This window comes from Cajanus cajan, chromosome 11 (assembly GCF_000230855.2).
Source record: "Cajanus cajan strain Asha chromosome 11, NIPB_CcT2T_4, whole genome shotgun sequence".
Classification (NCBI taxonomy): domain Eukaryota; kingdom Viridiplantae; phylum Streptophyta; class Magnoliopsida; order Fabales; family Fabaceae; genus Cajanus; species Cajanus cajan.
This window is the reverse complement of record NC_138527.1, coordinates 41,834,889-41,858,404: the sequence shown is the minus strand read 5'-3', so window position 1 is coordinate 41,858,404 and position 23,516 is coordinate 41,834,889. Positions and strand designations below refer to the sequence as shown.

At 31.4% G+C, this 23,516-nt stretch overlaps 3 protein-coding genes across 5 annotated transcripts; all 3 read left to right on the top strand.

Moving 5' to 3' along the window:
• The first annotated feature begins 2,257 nt into the window (after positions 1–2,257).
• On the top strand, positions 2,258–5,950 carry LOC109801351 (calcineurin B-like protein 1). The gene is made up of 9 exons (XM_020362400.3): positions 2,258–2,567; positions 3,298–3,447; positions 3,855–3,937; positions 4,470–4,529; positions 4,764–4,872; positions 4,971–5,023; positions 5,365–5,445; positions 5,550–5,662; positions 5,758–5,950. Exons 2-9 carry the CDS (start codon positions 3,375–3,377, stop codon positions 5,822–5,824), a joined length of 639 nt encoding a protein of 212 aa, XP_020217989.1. The 5' UTR covers positions 2,258–2,567; positions 3,298–3,374; the 3' UTR covers positions 5,825–5,950.
• A 1,836-nt stretch (positions 5,951–7,786) lies between these two features.
• LOC109801350 (glycine-rich protein) lies at positions 7,787–13,515 on the top strand. 2 transcript variants are annotated; one of them, XM_020362399.3, is made up of 13 exons: positions 7,787–8,162; positions 9,388–9,635; positions 9,954–10,019; positions 10,133–10,211; positions 10,366–10,445; positions 10,543–10,566; positions 10,729–10,853; positions 11,821–12,037; positions 12,156–12,209; positions 12,315–12,361; positions 12,582–12,666; positions 12,978–13,041; positions 13,201–13,515. In XM_020362399.3, the coding sequence occupies exons 1-13, from the start codon at positions 7,826–7,828 to the stop codon at positions 13,302–13,304; spliced, it is 1,530 nt and encodes a 509-aa protein (XP_020217988.3). In that variant the 5' UTR covers positions 7,787–7,825; the 3' UTR covers positions 13,305–13,515. The 2 variants fall into 2 exon arrangements, 1 of the variants encoding a protein (XP_020217988.3); XR_003804312.2 differs by lacking the exon at positions 13,201–13,515 and having other exon boundaries at positions 12,156–12,226; positions 12,978–13,033.
• Positions 13,516–20,160: 6,645 nt separating this feature from the next.
• LOC109801372 (casein kinase II subunit beta-1) lies at positions 20,161–23,008 on the top strand. Of its 2 annotated transcripts, none has more exons than XM_020362428.3 (6): positions 20,161–20,600; positions 20,872–21,090; positions 21,543–21,652; positions 21,741–21,906; positions 22,494–22,650; positions 22,751–23,008. In XM_020362428.3, the coding sequence occupies exons 1-5, from the start codon at positions 20,369–20,371 to the stop codon at positions 22,622–22,624; spliced, it is 858 nt and encodes a 285-aa protein (XP_020218017.1). In that variant the 5' UTR covers positions 20,161–20,368; the 3' UTR covers positions 22,625–22,650; positions 22,751–23,008. The 2 variants fall into 2 exon arrangements, with proteins under 2 accessions (XP_020218017.1, XP_020218016.1); XM_020362427.3 differs by having other exon boundaries at positions 20,162–20,600; positions 22,769–23,008.
• Positions 23,009–23,516: the final 508 nt, after the last annotated feature.

Here is a 23,516-nt window from a genome sequence, read left to right as displayed (position 1 = left end):
TTTAATGATAGGGGTTGATCCACTCTTAAGCAAGGTCAAGGGTTCGAATCATGTCTTGTGTATACAGTCGCGTTAAAACTTGAGACCAACTATCTCATCTTTTGAGGTCCCTCCAACGTAGCGAGGAGATTAGCCATGCTGTCGGTGGTGAATACTCTATGAACGAATAAAAAAAAAAAAAAAAGAACAAACAATCTTAGTCTATATATGACTTTTTTTTTTATTGCTCTAACACATAGCTCGCAGTGTCCAGTATTGTTTTATTTTATTATTTTAAATAAAAAAGGAAAAAAAAAACTATGGAAAAACGAAGAAACAGGATTTTTCAGAAACTCTCTATAGCTCTATTCTCTCATTTCTTTATCATTTTATTTTCATGTTTTTTTTTCTTCTGCGTTTAATTTTATTGGTTGGAGCAGGAGGGGTTTGTGTGGAAAATAAAGAAAGGAGAGATGGTGAAGAGAGAGAAATAAGAATAAAAAAATAAATTTAAACAAGATTAAGACCTGTTAGGTAATTAAATGGAAATTATATACCTTAATTACAATGCTACTAGTGAAAGTAAGGCGGTCCATGCCTCGTCATAAAAGAATAAAAATAATAATAAAATTCAAAAAAACAAGTGATTAACTTTAAAATAGTGAAGTAGTTAAGTAATTTAATTAAAAAAAATAAAACAATAGCTCAACAAAAGTTAAAGATTAAAAAAAAGTCTAAAAAAATTGTTGACATCCAAATAAAGTATCTCTTTTATTGATGTTGTAGATTAAAAGCTCACAAATTAATTAATAAGTGATTTTCGATATACATTTATTTTTTAATATTTAAAAACAGAATATCTTTTAAAGACTTTAAAAATCTTTAATTACTTTTTTCATTATTATAATTTTATAAATTTTACTTTATTTATTGTAATTAAATTTCTTTTTTTAATTTTTATACATGATTTTTTTTCTTTTATTCTCCATAGTTGTTTATATTTATAGTTTTAGTCCCTGTCAAAATAAAGGATGAAGACTAAAAGAGGACAAAATAATATATATAAAAATTAAAATATAACATTTTTAACCTTAAAGATTAAAAGGTAGAGTTTATAAATTAACAGGAACCAAAATCATAATTAAACTATTTAAAAATATAAAATATATGTATATATATATATATTAATTTTGTATTAATATCCTAAAATTTTGTCTTAAACTAATTTGATTCAAGATAAATAAAATTTAGAACATTATTTTTATCAAAAATCAAACTCAAATATTGCTTAAACAATTTAATCTTAGATTCTACGTATTAATTACTTGTACACACTTTTCTATTTAACAACCACATATTATCTGTCTTTTAAGAAAAGTTTTTTCTGTCTCTAAACAATTTAGCCAGAGTTTGAGATGGACATGATCCTAGGCATTTCTAGTCTTCTTTGACTACTTACAGCAGGTATTTTGTTTCGTCTCTATTTAAAAATGAAAACATCCATCTCTATAATTAATAAAATTGGCCTACGAGAACGGCAGAGGTTTTATGACCCAATTGAACCCAAACTTATATTTGAATTAACATCCCTACAAATTGGACTACCTATATTACCCAAATATTTTTCTCCTTATTTTTCTTTTTATTTTTTTTATTGATATTTGCAATCTATTTTATTAATACAAAGGAATACTATTTTGTAGAGAATTTTACTAATATATGTTTTTATAATTATATATGTATAGCTATTATTTAATATTATAAATAAAAGATTGTTATTTAAAAAAGAATAATAAGATGAAAAGTTAGGAAATATACCGGCGAGATGAAAAATCAAAATAAAGGATAATTTTATCATTAGTAATTTCTTTTAAAAATTAATAACTTTTGTTTAGCAACACCCATAGAATTTCCTTTACATTTATAAAAGAAAGTATTTATCTATCTAGAAAGATACATATATATAGATAGATCATATTAAATTATATATATTTTTCCACAATAAATTTGACAAAGAATATTGTTAGCAATAAAATATCGTATAGGTTACCAAACAATAGTTATTATTTACGAATATGAATTTTATAATTAATAAATATGATTTGTGCTTTTTTTTTAAAAAGTATTTCCAATTTGTAATTTAATAAGCAAGACCGATACATTCAACATAACTTACAATAAAAACATATTACATAATTTAGCATGAAAAACCTTACACACTCTAATTAAACATTATTTTTGGTTTGAAGAATAATTTTAGTTATTTGTTGAAGTATTATTGCTCTGTTGTAATATGAAGAATGGTTGTAACTGTCTAGTTTCCTCTGGGAGTAAGAGACAGGTTGGCCATTCCCAACCTTTCTGGGTTGAGGAAATTGGTCAATATTAGCATCAACAGCATCCTATATATATATAACCCTTAAACCCCACTCTTTCATTACATCTTGATTTCCTCTCTCATTATTACAATTCCCTTTTTCCTTTCTTCTCTCTCATTTTCTTTTCGTTCCCGTCTTCGCCTCATACCAATGGCCAAAGACTTTGTTGAAACATCAAACGCCAAATTTGTGGGGAAAGTTCTCCTATTGGTGAGCTTTTTTTACCACGACATTGTATTCCCATGTCTATGTTCTTTCACGATTATTGAGTTTGATTTTATTTTGTTTATATTTATTTTTTGACGTGTGCATGCATGATATTTACGAGGCGAAGAGGGGGGAAATAATTTGAATGTCTCAAAATTTTACGTATCAATTTCTTCTTCTTTTCTTTTTACGATTAATTGTATCATGTGTTTAATGGGTTTAATCGACAGTTTTTTCTCCACTTTGATTTAGGCGTTAACGATATGATGTTGATGTTTAATTATAAATTCTCAATTTATGCAATTGTTGACCGGATCCATGGAGTTATGATTTTATGAGTTTATTGTATCTGGGTGTTTTTTTTCACAGAGGAGAAACCTGAAGTGAAGGTCTATTTTTTTTTAATATATTCATTATTCATATTTTTCTCATCATTCATGTTGTTTTGAAGAGCCTAGTTCCCGTTCTGAGAGCTATCTCTTTCCCCACAACAAATTTTTGTGAAAAAAAAAATAATCTAAAAATTATTCTTCTGGAAAGTGTCGAACGCATAATCATCTTCTTATCGACCAAATATTATTGTGGTGTTAAACTTTTTTTCCCATTTATACAATGTTCTTTATTTTATTTTGTATTGGTCAAATTTTAGTTAAGCTAATTAGCATGTGCGAATGTGCAATCATGGGATTGTTACTAATTATTTATTTTTGTGGTGTTAACTGGATGATTTTAGATGTTCTAGAGAATATATAATTTATTGAAGCTCGGGCACTACTCTAGTGCGTGCTGTGTTGTTGCATTTCCTCCACAATGGGTTGTTTTCATTCCAGAGTTAGAGAATTCCCAATGGAAGATCCATTTGCTCTTGCGGCAGAGACAACTTGTAAGTTGATTTTTTTTTCTTAAATAAAATCAAACAAAGTTGTAATTCTTGCACAATTACGAGATTGCTATTTGTCTCGAGTCATAACTATTTTAATGTTTTTTCTTCTTCAGATGTTTGAGGTGCTTGTTATTTACATATTTTCTTCCTTTTGTATACGGGCGAGTTCATTATTTTGAAGAACTAAAAGCATATTTTTTATTAAATCATACTCAGAACAGTGTAAAATGTACCATACAAAGTATAAAAAATACAAAAATATAGGTGATTCTTTAAAAAGGATTTTTTCCGAAGAAAAATTGGGACCAATATCATTTTTTTTTTATTTATGAAAGTTTGGGACTAATATCATTGTGTGAATTGATAATGGATGCATTGATTAATACATTTAATTTTTGGTTTACCAGTCAGTGTCAGTGACGTTGAAGCATTATATGAGCTTTTTAAGAGTATCAGCAGGTCCGTCACGGATGATGGACTAATAAGCAAGGTAACAAATACAAAATACGTTATTTCTTATCTCCCCTTTGTTCCCTATTACTACCTTGTGCGCAATTCTTATAGAGTTTTTTCTTATGTTTATGATTAAGTGTATTAGTATTAAGATGAAATTGTTTGGGTTATTTGTTTATTGTTTGAGAGGGATATATTTAACAGAGGAAATATTATCTATTGTTATTTAACAATATATTTAGGGGTATTTGGACACAAAATTTCATAATTTCATAATGGTAATATATTGTTCATTTTGAGGTTTATATTCTCATAATTCTATTTTTGATCATTATTTGAAAAGTCTTTTATTAATGGAGTATATGTATGTTTTATAAACACTTATTTTTCATGTTGTTCTAATCAAGTGAGACTTAGTTTAAATCCTAACAATCCATCCTTTAAACAAATGGTTTAACATCCTATTTAGCAAAATCTATTTTGCATTGCAATGTATTTTTGTTTGTGTTTTTCATATTGACCTTTAAGTGCTTATGCTGTCATAACTGATGATAAGTATTCTTTTGCAGGAAGAATTTCAATTGGCAATTTTCAATAATAAGAAAAAAGAAAATCTATTTACAAGTCGGGTACGATACAACACTCTTTTGTTATAATAGAAAGTCTCAATTTATTATTCCTTGTTTGATCTTATAACACTTTTTCTGTGATCCAATTAACATTTGGTTGGATCCAGCATTTGTTATAAACCAACTATAGTGTGTTTATTGTTCGCGTGGTAGCATTTCAACATTAAGTAACATTTTTCTATTAATTGGAACTTTGGAAGTCAATTGACATTATATTCTTTGTTTTACACATAGATCTTTGATTTGTTTGATGTCAAAAAGAAAGGAGTGATTGACTTCGGTGATTTCGTTAGAGCACTCGATGTGTTCCACCCAAATGCACCAATAGAAGTCAAGATCGATTGTAAGTTGAACACATAATTCATCATGCTCTATTGGGTTATCCTTAAATTCATATTATTATTGATTGTATTGTTATAAATTTTTGGGATTTTTCTGCAGTTTCATTTAGGCTCTACGATTTAGACAATACGGGGTTTATAGAGCGCCATGAGGTAAGACTTTAATTACTTTGTTCATGTATACTCAATATAAAGGAATTAATGAATTGTTTTGTTTGGAATAACCTATTGAAAAAACGATCTATATAGATATGCCTTTTATGAAATGATAATTACAAATTTATATATTTGAACACAAGAAAATAGGTTATGTACATATAGTTATCTAATCACAAAACATCATATATATAATAAGTCATATTAGTAATAATTTATAATTAATTGATAATATAATATTGTTTTAAACTAGTTTGTATAACTATTAACCCTCTAAACATACATAAATATGTTTTGTCGTGCCATTCACTCTCGAATTTTTTGGTGATTTTTGACAGGTGAAGCAAATGATAATTGCACTTCTTTGTGAATGTGAAATTAAATTGTCGGATGATATGATAGAAACTATTATTAACAAGGTGAGTTGTGTTCGTTAAAATTAATCCTACCGTTAATCTTCTCTCTTTCTTTAATTAGCCCAAAATAAAAATGCTAAAGCTTTATATTTTGCCCTTACGAGCAGACTTTCATGGATGCGGATCCCAATCAAGATGGAAAAATAGACAAATCTGAGTGGCGAGACTTTGTTTGTCAAAACCCTTCCTTGTTAAAAGTCATGACACTACCCTACCTGAAGTACGTGTGTGTAAAACTAATTTTTCTTACATTTTTTAAAACTATTTGTTGAGATGTTCTAATTATATAATTAATAAATTGTGAAATTAATGCAGGAACATAACAACTGCTTTCCCAAGCTTTGTGTTTCACACGAAGGTGGAGGACGAAATTGCTGAATGAGAGCTTACATTTTTGGTTAAGCAATTAATTATTGATAAAATTGGGATTGTCTTTTTCTTTTTCAATGTCTATTTCATACATGAGTGGGGGAACAGCAATACATATAAGATAAAATGGTTAACTGAATATATTGTCTTACATATTCTCATTGACACTTAAAAAAAATTATCTTGTAATCTACTAATATAATACTTTTGTCACTAAAAAATATTTTTATTGATACTATAGATACAATATATATTGATATATTATTAAAAAGTGTAGATATAGACTATAGTAACACATAATAGATAGTGTTGAATTTTATTTAAAATCAACATTAAAATTATGTGTGAGTATATGTCTAATAAATTTATACTTACATATATAATATTGTATTTATAGTAACACTTTTTATATATCAATTTATGTAACACTTTTTAAATAAGTTACTAATTTATGCGAGTTAAAAAAATGGTTTAAAATAATTAATTATGATTAGATTCGATTTGAGTTTTAGTATTCATCGATACATAAATTTAACCATTCAAACAAAATAAAAGACCAAAATAATTATCTCTACCACATGAAAAACTCTCCAAATCATCATTAATAAGGTGCCACAAATGTATTTTCTGATGTTTGTTACCAAATTGAAAATTATTCTTGGTATAAAACATTACCAAGAAAAAGAATAACTTTCATATTTTCGAGTTTTTATTCGTGAGAAAAAAGTTGAATAAGTCAATTCTCATAACATTACATGTGTATTTTTTTTTTATCCTTTTAATTTCCTCTACACCCTACTCTCAAATTTTTTTCCCAACATTAATCAACCGTATTTTTTTAAAATACCTAAAAATGTTCATTACCGCCATTATATTTTCGAGAATGTTGGAGACCTATTTTTTCTTAGGTTAAGCAAAGTTTACTTCAATAAACAATGAACCTACACGCCATAATTCTTTCCCTAAATTGAACTTAGTATGGCTAGAAAATACATAAAACTCTATAAGCTAGACATCTTTTTGTTATTGGGCCTTGGGCCTGTTTATTTAAGTTTTTTCTTTAAATACATTTTTTTAATAAATATGTATTTTTTTAATATATTTTCTATTTAAAAAGAAAAACGCCTATCTGCTTCTTAATAAAACACTATTTTTGAAATTACTTATTTTAACTTTAAAAAAATGTATCCATTATCAATAAATAAGTATTTTAGCTTATGTATTTTATAGGCTAAATATTTACTATATATAATTAAAATTTATATTAAGTTATATATAAATTAATATTATCTTTGAATATATAAATTATATTTTAAATATTGGGTAAATAATTTACATTAAAAATATTAAAATTTAATTCATAAGTAAATATGATAAATAAAAAAATTGAATGAGATAAAAAGCTAAAAGAACTCCTAAAACTACTCTTGTTGAATAATACTCTTTAAAAATGTTATTGCACAAGATAATCTTTCAAGCTTGTACAATTGCACTATTTTTCAATAATCAAATAATAATTTCAAGACTTAAATATGTTTTAAGTCTTTTAAAGGTAATCTTTTTAGTTCTTCAAATTTAAAATTTATTTTTTCAGTTTATGTAATTTTAAAAAATTTATTTTAATTTTTATATTCAAATTTTGTTTAAAAAATTTATTTATCATTTTCAAATATGTTATTGGTGACTTAAAAGACAAAAATAAAAATTTAAAAATTACAGAAATTAAAAAATAAAAATTTAAATTTGAGGATAAAAAAATTGCCATAAATTTGAAGAAAAAAGTGTCTTTAAGCTTAATTTTAATCAGTGATATATTTTTTTATTCAATTATTCACTATTATCAAGTGTAACGTGTAAAATATAACTGTGGATACTTGACATCTTTTCATTGGCCCAAAGAGAAATGGGCTAGATCCCTGAGTCATGGCCCAATAAAAAAGGAGAAGAAAGTAGAAAATGAAGAATGCTTGAAGAGCATTGCATTCCACTGAAACGCAAAACAAAAGCGTGTCGAATGGATTTCACGGAGAAGGACCTATTCGGCGAAGATTCCGACAACGAAAACGGGTCCCACTCCACCGGTTCCTCTTCTTCCTCCTCCGCCGCTTCCTCCTCCTCATCGTCGTCGTCTTCCGCCTCTTCCTCCAACGCCAGTGACGCCGCCGCCGACTCCTCCTCCGCCAGCGGAAGCGCCAGCAGCGGCGCCGAAGACGACGAGGAGAATGGCGACGTCGTAGACAGCACCAAGGCGCGTGCCCATCACCAACACGACGACGAAGACAAAGATCTGTTTGGCTCCGATAACGAAGATTACTGTAAAACCCTCGCTCGAAGTCCTTACCCCATTCCTGGTAAATTCTCCTTCTCTCAGTTACGTGTTGAGCAATTGTATTGGTACTATTTCGTGATTTCCATCACTTATCAGGGTGAAAGGATTTTATGGTTTAGAAAAATAGTAAGTGCTTGTTGGTTAGTCTTGTTGCTCACTTATGAACAAATCGTGTTATGTTTTGTGTACTTTTAGGATAGGTTAGGAAGGTGAATTACTACGCCTGATAGTAAAAAAAACAATATATATATATATATATATATATATATATATATATATATATATATATATATATATATAGCATGCGTTACTTGGGAAGGAATGGATTATGGTGAAAGTTGAGGTAGTGACTAGTGTGTATGATAGAAAAATACTATGAAGTATGAACACATCTACAATGCCGTGTCGGCGTGCCCGACACCTCTTCATCGTGTCAATTAAATTTTTTTTTTCAAACACCTCTCCAACACAGCTTTAGCACCTTTCCGCATAACTTGGACTCGAGCCCAAAGAGTGAGTCAACACTTACTCTTAGCTAAATGCTTATATGTGGCGTGTCCCCATGTTCTACATTTTGGACATTAGTTGTGTGCCGGTGTCTGAGTAGTGTCGGGTGTCAGAGTTGAAGTCGGTGCTTCATAGAAAAAATATGGTAGAAATTTGCATTAGGTGGTTTGGGTATGTGCGGAGAAACAGGTAGAAGCCTGGAGAGTGAATCAGATGGAAGGAAATTCAATGACAAGAGGCCAAGGGAGGCCAAGAAAAGAAGCTGAGCAAAATTATTAAGCATTTAGAGGTTAATGTTTGTTTGTAGATATGATTCAAAATAAAAGGTGTCATTTTTTTTTTGTTTAGTTAGTATATAACTCCATATTAGGTCAGCTTCTATAGAGGTAAAGTGGTTCCTCCGGTCATGAATCTTACATAAAGGGGTCATTTAATATACATATTATATATATATATATATATATTATATTATATTATATTATATTATATTATATTATATGTGTGTGTATGTGTGGGGTCAACCCCAGTTACCGGGAAAAGGCTTTGTTGTTGTTGTTTGTTTGTTTGTTTTCTTGAGCTAAAATCATACTTCACTTTTTCACAAGGCATTTGGGATTTGTCCTGCCAAGGTGGTTCAGTTTTCTTGCAGTAGTTGAGAAATGTTGATGAATTAAAAAAAATGTTATTGTTGATTTTATTTCTTAATTCGTTTTATGGCAAGATGTGATTTTCTCTGGCAGTATTGCCTGCCACCCGCAATGCAAATAATCAGGGTAGAGGGGGGTTTGGCCGTGGTCGTTGGCAGCAAGGGCATGGAAATGATAGAGGAGCTGGCCTTCTTCCTCGTCCTGGACCTTATCCTCAGAGACAGAATTTTGGGTACGGAAATAGGTTTCAGAATGGCCGCCACGATGAGCGATTTGTCTCTGATTTGAAGCTTTCAAAAAGTGAAGAAACACTGTCAAGGAAGTGCATTGCTTTTCAGGAGGTAAGGGAATGCCATTTTCCTGTATTTAACTGCTGGTGCATCAAGCAATTTAACAATCATTTTGCTTTAAGAATCCAGGAAATTGTCATGAATATAGAATTTTTTTATCTCAATTTAAACTTTACTCATCATGTTGAAACTGGTGAGGAAAGGAAAAGGTTCTATTGGGTTTGTATTGTAAGATTTAAATATTGAAGTACCTGTGTTTTTTCCTGTCTTGTTTTCTGAATGTATTGGTTGCATGTAATGTTAAAGCGTTATTAAATTGCCTTTCTGCATGTATATGTTCTGATTTTGTTTTCTTGATTATTTTGATAGCCTTGTGAAATTGCCTGCTATAGTCGTGTAGAAGGCGGGGAAGTATACTTTGACGATCGTAGCTTGGTAAGCTGTTTGGGATCCTCAATTATTTGAGTTCTCTTTGTTTGGTTCTCTTTGTTATAGATTCTTTTGTTATTACGCTCATTTTAAGTGTTTTCTTTTTCCTATTTGTTTAGAGACTTTTTAAGCGTCATATCACCGAGGATATTGGAGCTGATTTGAATGAAGGTTATGATACATTCATTCCCAAGAAAGGCATGTGCTTGTCTATAATCTAATCTTCTGGTTTGAGAAGTTAGTTAGATTTTGAAATGCTACTTGTACGATTTGTGCATGTAAAACAATGTACAGTTGTACACCACTAATGTTGTTAGTAATCTTATTCTTCTATTGATAATTTGTAAAGCAGACTTAGGCTCAGAAGGCTTTGGCGATCTTCTTGCTTGCATTAGAGACAAAAATATTCCTCTTCAAAATATTCATTTTGTGGTATGTTGTATATCATGTTCTATATTTTTTAAATATTTTAATACGTTGATGAACTAATTTCTGATGGTCATATATCAATTTTGTTTTATCTTTGCAGACATTCCGTAACAATCTTAACAAGGTAATTATTCATTTTGAACTGTTTGCTCTTGGTTAAAGTCTTGTCAGGTTTTTTCTAAGAAATTTCTGAGCTAAGTTTATCAACCTTGTGAGTTGCAAGATGTTAAATTTAACTGCATGTGATATTCACACAAGTATTAACTAAGTACACCTGTCTTTTCAGATACTGGCAACAGCTTATATCCGTCATGAGCCTTGGGAAATGGGAGTGCACAAAAGGAATGGGGTTGTCTATCTTGATGTGCATAAGTTACCAGAAAGACCACAAAGTGATTTAGATCGCAGGAGGTAGGTTTACATGGCTTTTTATTTGACGATGCTTGGGTATGTAATTCTTCAATATAGTCAATGAGCAGCAATCAAGGCAGATGATTTGGGTATGTTCATCTGTGTGAGAGAGATTGTAATCAGTATAACAATAAAAGTTGGATGTTATGTCAAATTGAAAAGCATCATCTCAGGGAAGTGTGTGGTATCAAGATGTGATTGAAATGATTTGCATCCATATCACACTATCTTTTTCCCTCGACATTGTTGAAAATGAAATAATGCCTTATATTGAAATCAAGTTCAAAAATTCAAGTCAATTGATGTGGGAAAATATTAACAATGTAGAATACTACTAAATGCAATCTTTGAAGCACGAACACCTCACTTGTTCAAAGTTTCAGTGTTGGACATGATTTTGGCACCAACACGTGTTAGACACTTTGAATTAGGTGTCCAATTAAATTTTTTTTTTGGTTGGCTTGGACACTTAACCTGACACGTCCGCTCAACTTAGACACTTGAACGACACCCTATAAATGGACACATTTTAATATTATTAAATAAACATTCATTTTTTAACTTTTAAATGAGTCGGCTTAGAATATAATAGAATACCTTTTTTTAGGTTTGTTATCATGAAAAACATAGAAGGTTGGTTTTAAAAGGTATATGCCATCAATTTATATATTCTGTTATGTTAAACATATTTAATTTCATTGTCGTCTCTCTCATTGTGTGTACATATGTGGTGTCATGATGTCCTATATTTAGACATTAGCCATGTCTGTGTCCATGTATGAGTCTGTGCTTCATAATGCAATCAAAGAAATGTTCAATTTCGAAAATGAAGGGGCAATGTTTAATATGTAAAAAATGATGGTTTGCTTTCTACTGCTTAACTAGTATAAAAAATGTATTCCTTCCTACTTCTTCATTTAATTTTTTTTATTGGATGAGCCTTAAAATTAATGTGTTTGGCAATTAGATGTTATGTAGGATATTGTTTTGAGAGCCTTGCCACTGAAGATCCTAGAAGAGATGATGGAGAAGGGATACATCATGTTGATGCCAATGTTGAATTTTGTTCTGTGATTAAGACAAAATTAGGAGCTCACCGCATTTTAATGGGTGCTGAGATGGATTGCTGTGATTCAACTAATGAGGGAAAGAGATTTTATGTGGAATTAAAGACAAGTTGTGAGGTTGAAGTAGTTCTGGCTGTCTTGTGTTATACTTTAATTTCAGCTGGCCCCTCCCCCTCTCCTAATAGTGCATTTATGTTGGCTTGACAATATGCACTTGCCCTTTCTTATTATGCAGTTAAATTATCACACTGAGGAAAGATTTGAGAGAGAGAAACTGTTAAAGTTTTGGGTACATTTTTATCCTTTGTAATGAATCTTTTTGCCTTTCATCTCCATGTGCTCCTTTTTACTTTTGTGATTCATAAATTGAACAAGGCTCTGTTTTGGCTTGCAGATTCAGTCTTTCCTGGCTGGTGTTCCGTACATTGTCATAGGATTTAGGTAATTTATGTTTCTGTTTCACATCTTTACACAATATTTGATTTTCATTAGCATTGTGCTAGAAAGTTGCTCAGTTCAACTAGATTTGGAGAAATTGATTTCAGCTTATTAAAACATAATCTTGTTCCACTTCGCATGCTTAACAAATGGAAAATCATACTGCTAGTGTTTCTACTTTCTACGTTGTGTGTATATTAATATATCCTAGCTGGTGAACCAGGGATGACGCAGGTCGTCTTGTTCGAACAGAAAGGCTTAGAACCAAAGATATAACTCAGAGAGTGAAAATGAAGAACTACTGGCAGGTACATTTTAACTGCTCTAAGGTGCATGTTGGCTAATTTTTGTTTTGGTCGGCTATTGCATTAGTTAAATAAAATTATAGTAAACCCTTGTGGGTTAGGGTCTCAGGATGTTCCAAATGTTGTTTCCTTCTCCAACATCACCGAGTATGTCTAAATAAATACGCACATATACGTGCAATCAATCATTGGATAGCTATTTACGAATCATTTGATACCTTAAGAGGATAAAATATCATAAAAGCATATTTATTCTCCAAAAGTGCTGAATGTCACCCTTTAACTTCTCATAATCACCAAAATTTTGTTGGCAGGGAGGAGTCTGCTTGGCATTTGCTGATGAGGTATTATGCTGGCTGTATGGAACAGTCAAAGAAGGTGAGTATACTAGACCCCATCTGATGAAATATTGCACAAACATGTGGAAATGATGATGAAATCTAGCAGGAAATCCTTTTTTAATAAAAATTCAATCCATCATATAGTGTGTACATGCTTTTATTTTCTGTTTATTAGTGTGTATATTTTGGTTTTCAGGTGAAGATTACATTTTGCAGTTTGCTCCACCTTTCAACCGTTTAGAGCTTCTGCAAGCCCAGTCATGCCCAGATGTAATAACAAGTCATCTGGAGCTGTTGTGAAAATTTGACAGTTATTATTTAAACAATTCAATACACGAAGTAAGGGGAATCAACTCTGGATTCTCACCCGCTGCTTTGATCAGTTCACGAACTTCTAGTATAGGGGTACTCTCTGCGAGTGCTGAGATTTGCATTCACATCTTTATAGAAACTTGTGGAAATATTATGGCCATGTTTAGTTGGAATATAGTTCTTTATTTTACCGTTCTCATCTTTATGCTTCCATTTTCTAAACTTTAGTTTCGAAAACTTGGAAAATTCATTCACTTGAACGAAACCAAAAATTATTTCCAAGAGTTAGATATCGGAGAACACCAAATACACAAGAAAACTAACATGTTAATAACATTTTATATAACTTGTTATTTGGAACGAGTGTTATTACTATTATTTTTTTTTTTTTCTTCAGTGAGATACATTACGCAGAAGTGCAGAACTTTTGTTTTAGAGGTGATTACAGAATCTAAGCATGTTAATTTGTAGCCAGCCCTTTTAAATTCAATGATATTTTGGGACACATTAATCGGTATGAAGTATGATTGAAGTTACAAATTAGAATGAACGAGATTCAAGCTGATGGATACTTTCTGATTCACTCAAAATATTTTATTTATAGGAAGGAAGTTGTAGCCTAATTACAAGATTCAAGTTTATCAACGACATTTAAACATAATATAAAATACATAAAACTCTTATATATTAAATAGGAACTTTTTTTTGCGTGAGAACGTTTATAAGACTTTTGTTTTATGATTGTTTTCATGGATTTTTTAATTAATAATATGATTTATTTTGTATTCATTATAATTATTTTTCAAAAATAAATACCAATTAAGTGAATTTATGTCAAAGCTAAAATGTCATATTACAAAAAAATCAGTGTTGCTTTAAGAGATACTTAGTTTTTTTTTATATATATATTTTGGTTTTGGCCTTTAATCTTTATAAATACTGCTATTCTTTACAGTCCTATTTTTTTTTTAACTAATAAAAAATTTAAAATTTAAATAAAAATTTATAGCGTTTATTTAAAATAAAATTTATTCGTTTTAAAATTTTCTATATGTTAAGGAAAGAACGGGTCAACAAATTTTTTTTCTTCTAGATGTTGTCTTGAAGAGGTGTTCTGTTCCTACATATTTTGGTTTTTCTGTATGTTAAGAACAGAACAAGCTATTGTGAAGAAGAAAGAAAAAGGGAGGGGGAAAAGGACAATACCAAGTTAATAAGGACATGGAAATTGAAAGATACAGGGTTGTGTCCAGTTAAGGCATTAGGAGACATTGAAGGTAGATGAAATCAATATGAAAAGTAGTTTGGATCATGTAAGGCCATAATAAGAGAAAGTGGTGGATAAGAACTAAGGAAAACCCAGCCAACTGAGAAGTCATGTTGGCAACATACAATATGACCCATTTTAAATACTACAATAATACAAAAAGAAAAAATTAAACAAAATAAATCAGCTCATTTGGTGCTCAACAAAAATGGAATTTTTCTTCTTCTTAACGTACAAGTATCTGTGACAAAAAAGTTGGTACTAACATAGTTTTCCTTTGGCTTTTGAAGTTAACATTCAAAATAACGTGAGTAATTACGGGGTAAAAATAAAGATTTATTTTCCCTTTTCACAATGTGAAGTCTTAATTACATGAAAGTTGTTCAAAAATTCTAACATGAAGCAGTATGAAAAGTGATACATCAACGTCATTTTTAACCGTTAGATTTAATAATAAAATAATCAACGTTTCAGATTTGTTACTTGTAATTTGTTTATGAAAATTTTTGTATTTTCCATATTAGTTCCTATTTAGGCTTACTATTTTGGCCGCCGACAGGTGGTGAGGACGAGGAAGACGACAGTGGCGAGTGCGACGGCAAGGCCGTCAAGGGCGAGCTAGGGGCGAGGAGGGTCAGATTTGGAGGTGGCGAGGTTTAAGGTTTAGGAAAGGCCTTGGGAGAGTTGAACGTCGCGGACAACGGGGAGGGGGAGGTAGCGGCATAGGAGGGAGGGGGAGGTCGGTGGTGCCAAGGAGGAGGAGCTCGCGCCTCCGCTGCCACCGCATGAAGAAGGAGGTCGCGCCTCCGCTGTCATTGTGTGAACGAAGTCGCACTTTCGCTGCCACCGCGTGAAGGAGCCTGTGCCTCCGCATTGTCACCGCACGAACGAAGTCGCGTTTTCGCTACCACTGCACGACGGAGCCCGCGCCTTCGCCCTGCCACCATGCGAAGGAGGCCACGCCTCCGCTGCCACTGCGCGAACGAAGTCGCGCTTCCACTACCATCGCGCGAAGGAGTCCATGCCTCCGCCGCCACTGCGCGAACGAAGTCGCACTTTCGCTACCATCGCGCGAAGGAGCCCGTGCCTCCGCTGCTACTGCGCGAACAAAGTCAAGCCTTCGCTGCCACCACCGTGGAAGGAGACGACACCTCCGCCGCCATCGCGCCTCCGCAGTGCCTCTGAATATAATATAAAGACTATTTTGCAATTTTAAACAAGTTGGAAAACCTGCTATTGCAGGTCATTTTACTGCCTCATGGATGAGGCATTTGTTGAATTGCTTCATGTTAAAACGGTTCAAAATCGTTTAAAATCATCTTTATTTTTAATATTAATGTGAAATATTTATTTAATTGATGATTAATTTTTATTAATATTTTAACTGGGTATAGTATCTCATTTTTCTACTCTAACAATTTTTAATATGTTACCCAAATATTTTATTTTTGTAAAATACATTTTGTTATAATTTTTTTCTCCTAAGAATATTGTATTTATCTTTTTTATTTAACAATAAATTCAATTAAATATGGTAAAATGATGATCTAATTGAAACCAATCTACTTTATAATGTAAAATTAAAAAAAAAATAGTTTAGTTAAACCCATTTTAAGGTTAGGTTGAATCTCAATCCAAATTAAATTTTATATTTAATTAAAAATATTTTTAGGAGTTTTTTTTTGTGAAATTAAGAGCTTCTTTTAAATAAGTCTTTATAAATTTTTTTAATTTATTATTTATAACGACTTAACATGTTGTCATACTTATTTTAAAATTATTAATTATGCGACAATTATGTAAGCAATCATGTAAGTTATACTTGTATAGGGTAAAAAATAAACAATCGAAAACAAAACCCTCACAGATTATATAAGATGTCCTATATAATTATATATACACAACTACATCAATACATAATTGTATACAAAATAATTCCTACTCGTTGGTCGAATGTCTATACACAACCTGGTTACATTTGAGTAAACTCAAGAAAAAAGAGCCACCAATAGCATGACTCACCACCAAAACATCCAAACCAATCCTGTTAATCTTGATCTACTTTCATATCAAATATGATTATTTCAATTCCAATCACTGGAAACATAGGATAAAATTGTGAAATAGAATAATATATATTCATAGTTAAGCATCTTGTAACAATATAAAATAGTCAACTCATCATTATTAAAACAACTCAACATGTCAAATTTCTACTCATAAATGCATCATCACATTGCAACTCAATAACTTACAATATAACAACAATATCATCATAAACAACATTGAACAACTAGTGCATTGTCACACATATCAACTATGGAGGTCTTCTATATTAGGGGTGAATAGTTTAAGTGATTAAATTCTACCGAACTACAACACACGGCCTATATTAACCAGGTCATTTAATAATTCAATTTGATTTCTCATGTTTTACCACTTAAATAAGAAAGTTTAGTACTACTATTAAGGTATAAAAAATTTGTATGAGTCTACCACAACATTAGTTTACAAAACTAAGTTACTTATAAAATTAACTCATCGGCTACCTTTCGATACTAGTTTAGAGACTAAATACTCGACCCATTACTTTACTCGATGGGTTATTTTGTATATGTGTGCCTTGATCTTGTTGCATATAGATATCATATAAAACTTAGAGGGGAAAATTGAAAATAATGTGTCCATTAAAAAGCTAACCTACTTACTAAAGGATTTCAACTGAGCTCTTAAAAGACCACAACGTATATCCACGTAGTGGGATATTCTAATTTTGAAAACAACTTTACTCTCCTCTAATTTTATATATCGTAACTAAGACGTGTATCTAATCCACATGCCTACAGCTCAACAACTTAACAACTTTAGCAACATGTAAACTATACAACTTGATCAACTTTCAACAATACTCAACGCATCATCATGTATTGATTCAACTTACAACATAGGAATTCATCATCTTACATCATCCATCATACAACTCATACATCATCATTCAACTATAAATCGACACACTTTCATCATGCAAGGGACTCCTCATCTTGTTCATGGCTGACGCCATCCAACTCATGCCCACTCTTAGGACCTCGCGCCCAATGTGGCAACAACCCATTCGTAACCTCACATTAATCCAAGATGATTCTCTTTCCTTAGACCCAATTTCATTCAAAACACGCCCAACACTAGTTCAACTTAAGATAATTCTCTTTTTTTACGTCCAATGCCACCAATCTTGCGTCTAACATGATGAAAGTAGAAACCCTCATATTGAAGTTGTGCTTAATGCCATGAAGGCATGCCCAAGGCAACATCAGCTTTTGCTTATGCAAAAAATGATTTCACACAATCCACCGAAGAACCAAAAATTCACCAGCATGCAATCAACTATACATCACATATACAACACATTCAACACGAAATTGACTTGAAAAACAATATGCACCCAACAAATAACAATAATCAATTAATTGGTCTCCATGAGCATCTTTTCAAGAAAACCAAACTCAATAAGATCATCAATTCATCTTCATCAAACCCATATAATAACAACTAGATAAACTCAAATTAACACAAATCAACATACCATTCACAATCAACACAAATTTTCCTTACCTCTAGTTGATTTGAACCACAAATAGGGAAGGAGAAGTTTCACACGACTTTGACCTTGCATTCTAGGCCTCACAACTTCAAATCTCCAACTCCACTAAGCTTTGATCAGCTACAAGGAGAGGAAAAAAAGGATTTCCAGTAAAGAAAAATTGAGAGGATTAAAGTTCGAAGAACTTCTCACCACTAGACTCCTCTAGATTTATGAAAACTTGATTTATGAAGCTCAAAACTTAAGAAAATCTTTATATACATTTCGTGAAGTGACCTAATTTATCCTTATTCCAATTATTATAAAGACCAATTTAACTCTTAAAGTCTCCTAACTCCAAAGCTATAATACAACACTACAACAAGCAATTTAATGACAAATATATAATTTAAACAACTAAGATTCACAATGTTACATAATTTATTGTATTTAATTTATATTAAATTTTAATATTTGAAATAAATTATAAATAACTAAAAATTATTTTATGTCTCAAATGACAATATAAATTATTTATTGTAAATATATAATTTATATATTAAAATATAAGGACTAAAATTCTAATTTGGTCTCTTATAATATTTTAAAATTTCAATTTAGTCCCAATTTAATTTTTGGGATCAATTTAGTCTCACCTATCAAAAATACTAACAATGTTTGCTTTCTGTTAAAGAGCGGTAAGAATCACGCCTATGATTTTCAATCACATTGACACTTATAAACGACGTTTGAGAAATTTAGACGGAATACAAATATTTATAACATTTTAATAGATAAAACTAAATTGAACCTAAAAATTAAAGTGAGACTAAATTAAAACTTAAAAATATTATAAGGGACCAAATTAGGTTTTAGCCAAATATAAATTTATATATTCAAATATAATATTATTTAAATATATAATTATTATAAATTTTAGTTATAAATAAAGTTAAAATACTAGTTATATATTAAATAAAAAAATAAAATTTTAAATTTAGATTTATGAAAAATTAAAAAAACCAGTTACTTCCTTAGTTTTGTTTCTTAGATAAAAAACTTTCCTCCTAGTCCTGCTAAAGTACAAAAAACCCCGTTAATTTTAGTTCTTTTAAAATTTAACCCAATTCACCACATTTTTATCACTATTGTTTCTTTTGCCAGAGTCATATATTTAAGCGATAAGCTTTTAAAACACACTTTTGATGATTCGTAAACACAATTTTCATTATGATTTTTGTTATATTATTAAATAATCTGATTTAATAAAATTCTCGATACGAGATATATTTAATTTTTATATACTTTTATATCCAAAAAATTATTTAATATTTTTAACAATTAAAAATATTACAACAAAAAGCAGTAAAAATATTTATTTATTTTTATTATTGAACGAAATCTACTTTAATAATCAAGTATTAGTTTGTTAATAATCGTTATACTTATAACTCAGTTCTATATATTGAATACCAACTACTTGCTTTATGTAACATTGCTTTTCAAAAAAAAAAAAAAAACCGGAAAAGAGCTTCTGTTTAATATAATGTTTTTAGACAATTTTTATTTAATTCCATGTCATTTATTGTTATAGAGACCAATGAATATAAAATTTATGAAATTATATAACTAAAAATGACAAGCATAATATATATAAAATAAAATTCATGAAATTATAAATAAAAAATAATTAAGCCTTTTACTTTTTAGTTTTAGTCACTCACACACCGGTAAACCAAAGTTCAAATATATATTGAAATATTAAAATATTTATTTTAAAAAATCCATGGAAAACAGCAGAAAAGTTTTCATAGAAAGCTATTTTTAATACTTTTTTTTTATGACATTTGTTTTACTGATTAAAATTCATTTAAATTTTATGTAATCATACCAGATAAAAAAACAAAAAAAATAAATATAAAAAAACAAAAAAGCTGAAAGAAAGAAAAATATCTTCCCGGAAGAAAAGCACTAAATGTGGAAAAAAAGAAAAAAATATTAGGGAGAAATTATAGAAGTTAGAAGCGAAGCGAAACGGGGAATCATTGTCTGCGTCTGTAAATTGTAAATTGCATCGCAGCCTGCAACTCAATCTCAAAACCCTAGCTACCCGCTTGTCTGCAAACGGCGTCGTTTCAGTAACGTTATGATTGGTTGAGCATCGAACCAACCGAATCGAGGAGGCGCAAAGCACCGGCGATAGTTATGTACAGAGAGCGAGGAGGCGTTGGATCCAAATCGGAGGTAACTTCCGTCGATCGGAAGCGAATCAACGACGTCCTCGATAAACAGCTCGAACGATCCTCGCCGTCCACGTCGCGAACCGCCGCCATCAACGGCAAGGACCGCTCCTCCTCTTCGCTTTTGGCCGCCGCCAAGGACTCTCGCTCCGCCTCCGTCAACGCCCCTATCTCCAAGAATTCCAACGCTTCCGACGGTTCGAGATTTCTCATTCTTTCTTACGATCTGAAACCTTTCCATTGCCAATCTCGCAATCCTTTTCGGAATTAGCCCTGTCGCTTTGCGCACCTAGGGTTACGTTAATTCGCGCTGTCAAGGGCTCGTTAATTTAGTATTTGCTGTGATTTGTTAGCGTAGAGGCTCTTGATTAGATTCCGTTAGGGTTTTTGAGGCTTGTAAGGGGGTGAGACGCGGGGAAAGTGTGGTGTAGAGTGAATATTGAGCTGACTTTGTTTTGTTGGATGCAGAGGAATCTGAAACGGACAGCGAGGAGTCTGATGTTAGTGGTTCCGATGGAGATGACACGTCGTGGATCTCGTGGTTCTGCAATTTGAGGGGAAATGAATTCTTCTGCGAGGTTGATGATGATTACATCCAGGACGACTTCAACCTGTGTGGATTAAGCAGTCAAGTGCCTTACTATGATTATGCTCTCGATTTGATTTTGGATGTTGAATCCTCCCATGGTAAGCTTATGGTTATGTAATGTCTTTCATACTTTTCAACTCCAAAATGCATGGCTATTGGATTCTGTGTGTTGTTTCTATATTCTCAATGTCCGCAAACTCTGTCGTGATTCGATTTGCCTACTTGCATGTATGCAATGTGGATTATTACTTGATCATTATGTACTTCGGTCCTGATTTGATTAACTTCTCAATAAATGCTTATAAGAGAAAAAGACAAATGTTAAAATGAATTATGATTCTCACATTTGTTTAAAATTAGCTTATGCATAAGTTAGTTCATAGAACTTATCTCATTTAGCTTCTCCTAAAAGTTAATTATAACTTATAAGAGAAGCATAATTCATTTAACATTCTTATTTTCCTCTCCCACGATTGTTTGCTGAGAAATTTATCTAAAATTAGACCTTTGTTTTGTTTGAAGTCTAAATTGGATTGGTGGGATTGCGTAGGTGACATGTTTACTGAGGAACAGAATGAGTTAATTGAATCAGCAGCCGAGATGCTTTATGGTCTGATTCATGCCCGGTACATATTGACAAGCAAAGGAATGGCTGCAATGGTAAGATTTATCTGTCACTAATTGCTATGGTTTTATTGCTCTTCTTTCATCAATGTTTTTTGTGTTGATGATATTGGAATTTTTGCAGCTGGACAAGTACAAGAACTATGATTTTGGCAGATGCCCAAGAGTTTACTGCTCTGGACAACCTTGTATTCCAGTTGGTCAGTCAGACATCCCTAGGTCTAGTACTGTGAAAATATACTGCCCTAGGTGTGAAGACATTTACTATCCTCGGTCCAAGTATCAAGGCAGTATCCTTATATATTACAGTATATTATTGAATTTGAGTGAGTTTTAGTTGATTATGCATCAACATCTCTCAGAAAGTTATTTTTTTATTCCCTCGTGGATCTATCATCTTCCTTGGTTTTGACTGTTAAATACATGTTTTGATCTCTCAAGTCTCAACTGTCAAGTTTGTGTGGATATTTCTTTTTTAAAATTTGGGTTTTTGGCAATTCACCTCTCTCTGTCTCTCTCTCTCTCACACACACATACACATACACATCTGTTGTGTTTCATTTGCAACCTGGAATAAATTGTTTTTGCTTGTGGATCATAAACTACATTCTAAACGATACTAAGCTGGTCTCTGTGTATGTGTATGTGTGGTTAGCATTTTAAACTTCAAATGAAGGCAAACTATTTTATTGTGTTCATTATTCGTTATGCTTGCTTCCATTTTACATAAAGGAAGCATTAAATCCTAATGTGTATGTTTTATGATGATTCAATGTCTCTAATTCTCCATATACTTTGCAATTTATAATTGTTGCCTATGTTTATGGTGGCACACTCACTATTCTGTACTACCCAAATTTCCTTAAGTCTGTTCTAGACATTGACGGAGCTTATTTTGGAACTACATTTCCTCATCTGTTCCTGATGACCTATGGACAACTAAAGCCACAGAAACCATCGCAGAACTATGTTCCGAGAGTTTTTGGTTTCAAACTTCACAAGCCCTGAAGCAGAAATTTTAAGCTTCCAAGAAAGTAAGAGTTTGCCTGTCTTGACTTGCTTAAACTTTTTCTTTGTAGTCTTTTTGATTTGCTGCTCTCTGATTATGAGCTTTCTCAAATCAGTAAAATCTAGAACTACTGTTTTTTTTAGGAGCATGTTGTAAAGAGAATTGCAGACATGATGTCATGCAAGTGCTTAGTTTCAATTTCAGCTTGGAATTCAGTGAGCTTCAAGTTCAATGAGCAAGTGCTTAGGTACTTCAATGCACTCGTAATTGCTTATTGGAAATTGTATTCTTGCGGTTAGTTTCACTTCAAGTTGTTTATGATTGTCTCAGATTACAGATCCTCAACTATTTTATATTATTTTATTCGATTTGCTCCCCTCCTACATTTACTCAGCGTTTGAATTTGTGGATTGGACCTCGATGGGTTCACACATTTTAGGCTGATATTTAATTCAATTGCTATAATGTTAAGCCGGTATCCCGAAACACATCGATAATGAGTATATATAGAATACAGAATATGAAATATGTTCCTCGACCTTGAGTCTCCGTGATTGAATAAACCATCAATCTAGTTCTTGAAGTATTACTCTCTTCTATGTAGTTTTTAAGTAATAAAATTATACAAGTAATCCTTAAAAGTTTTGAATTTAGTTCGAGTGTATTTTATTAATATTTAGGGACCAATTTGATGGTTTTTTCAATACTTAGAAGACTACTTATTATGATTTTAATATTTGGAAAGATTAGTTGGATAATTTTCGTATTTAAGGGACCATTTAAAAGGGAGAGTAGTACTCTAGGAATGAAATCGAGGGTTTATTCTGATATGTGACTTGTGAATCTTGCTTGTTTGCATGCGTAGAGACTCTAGATGTGGAAGGATGAAGA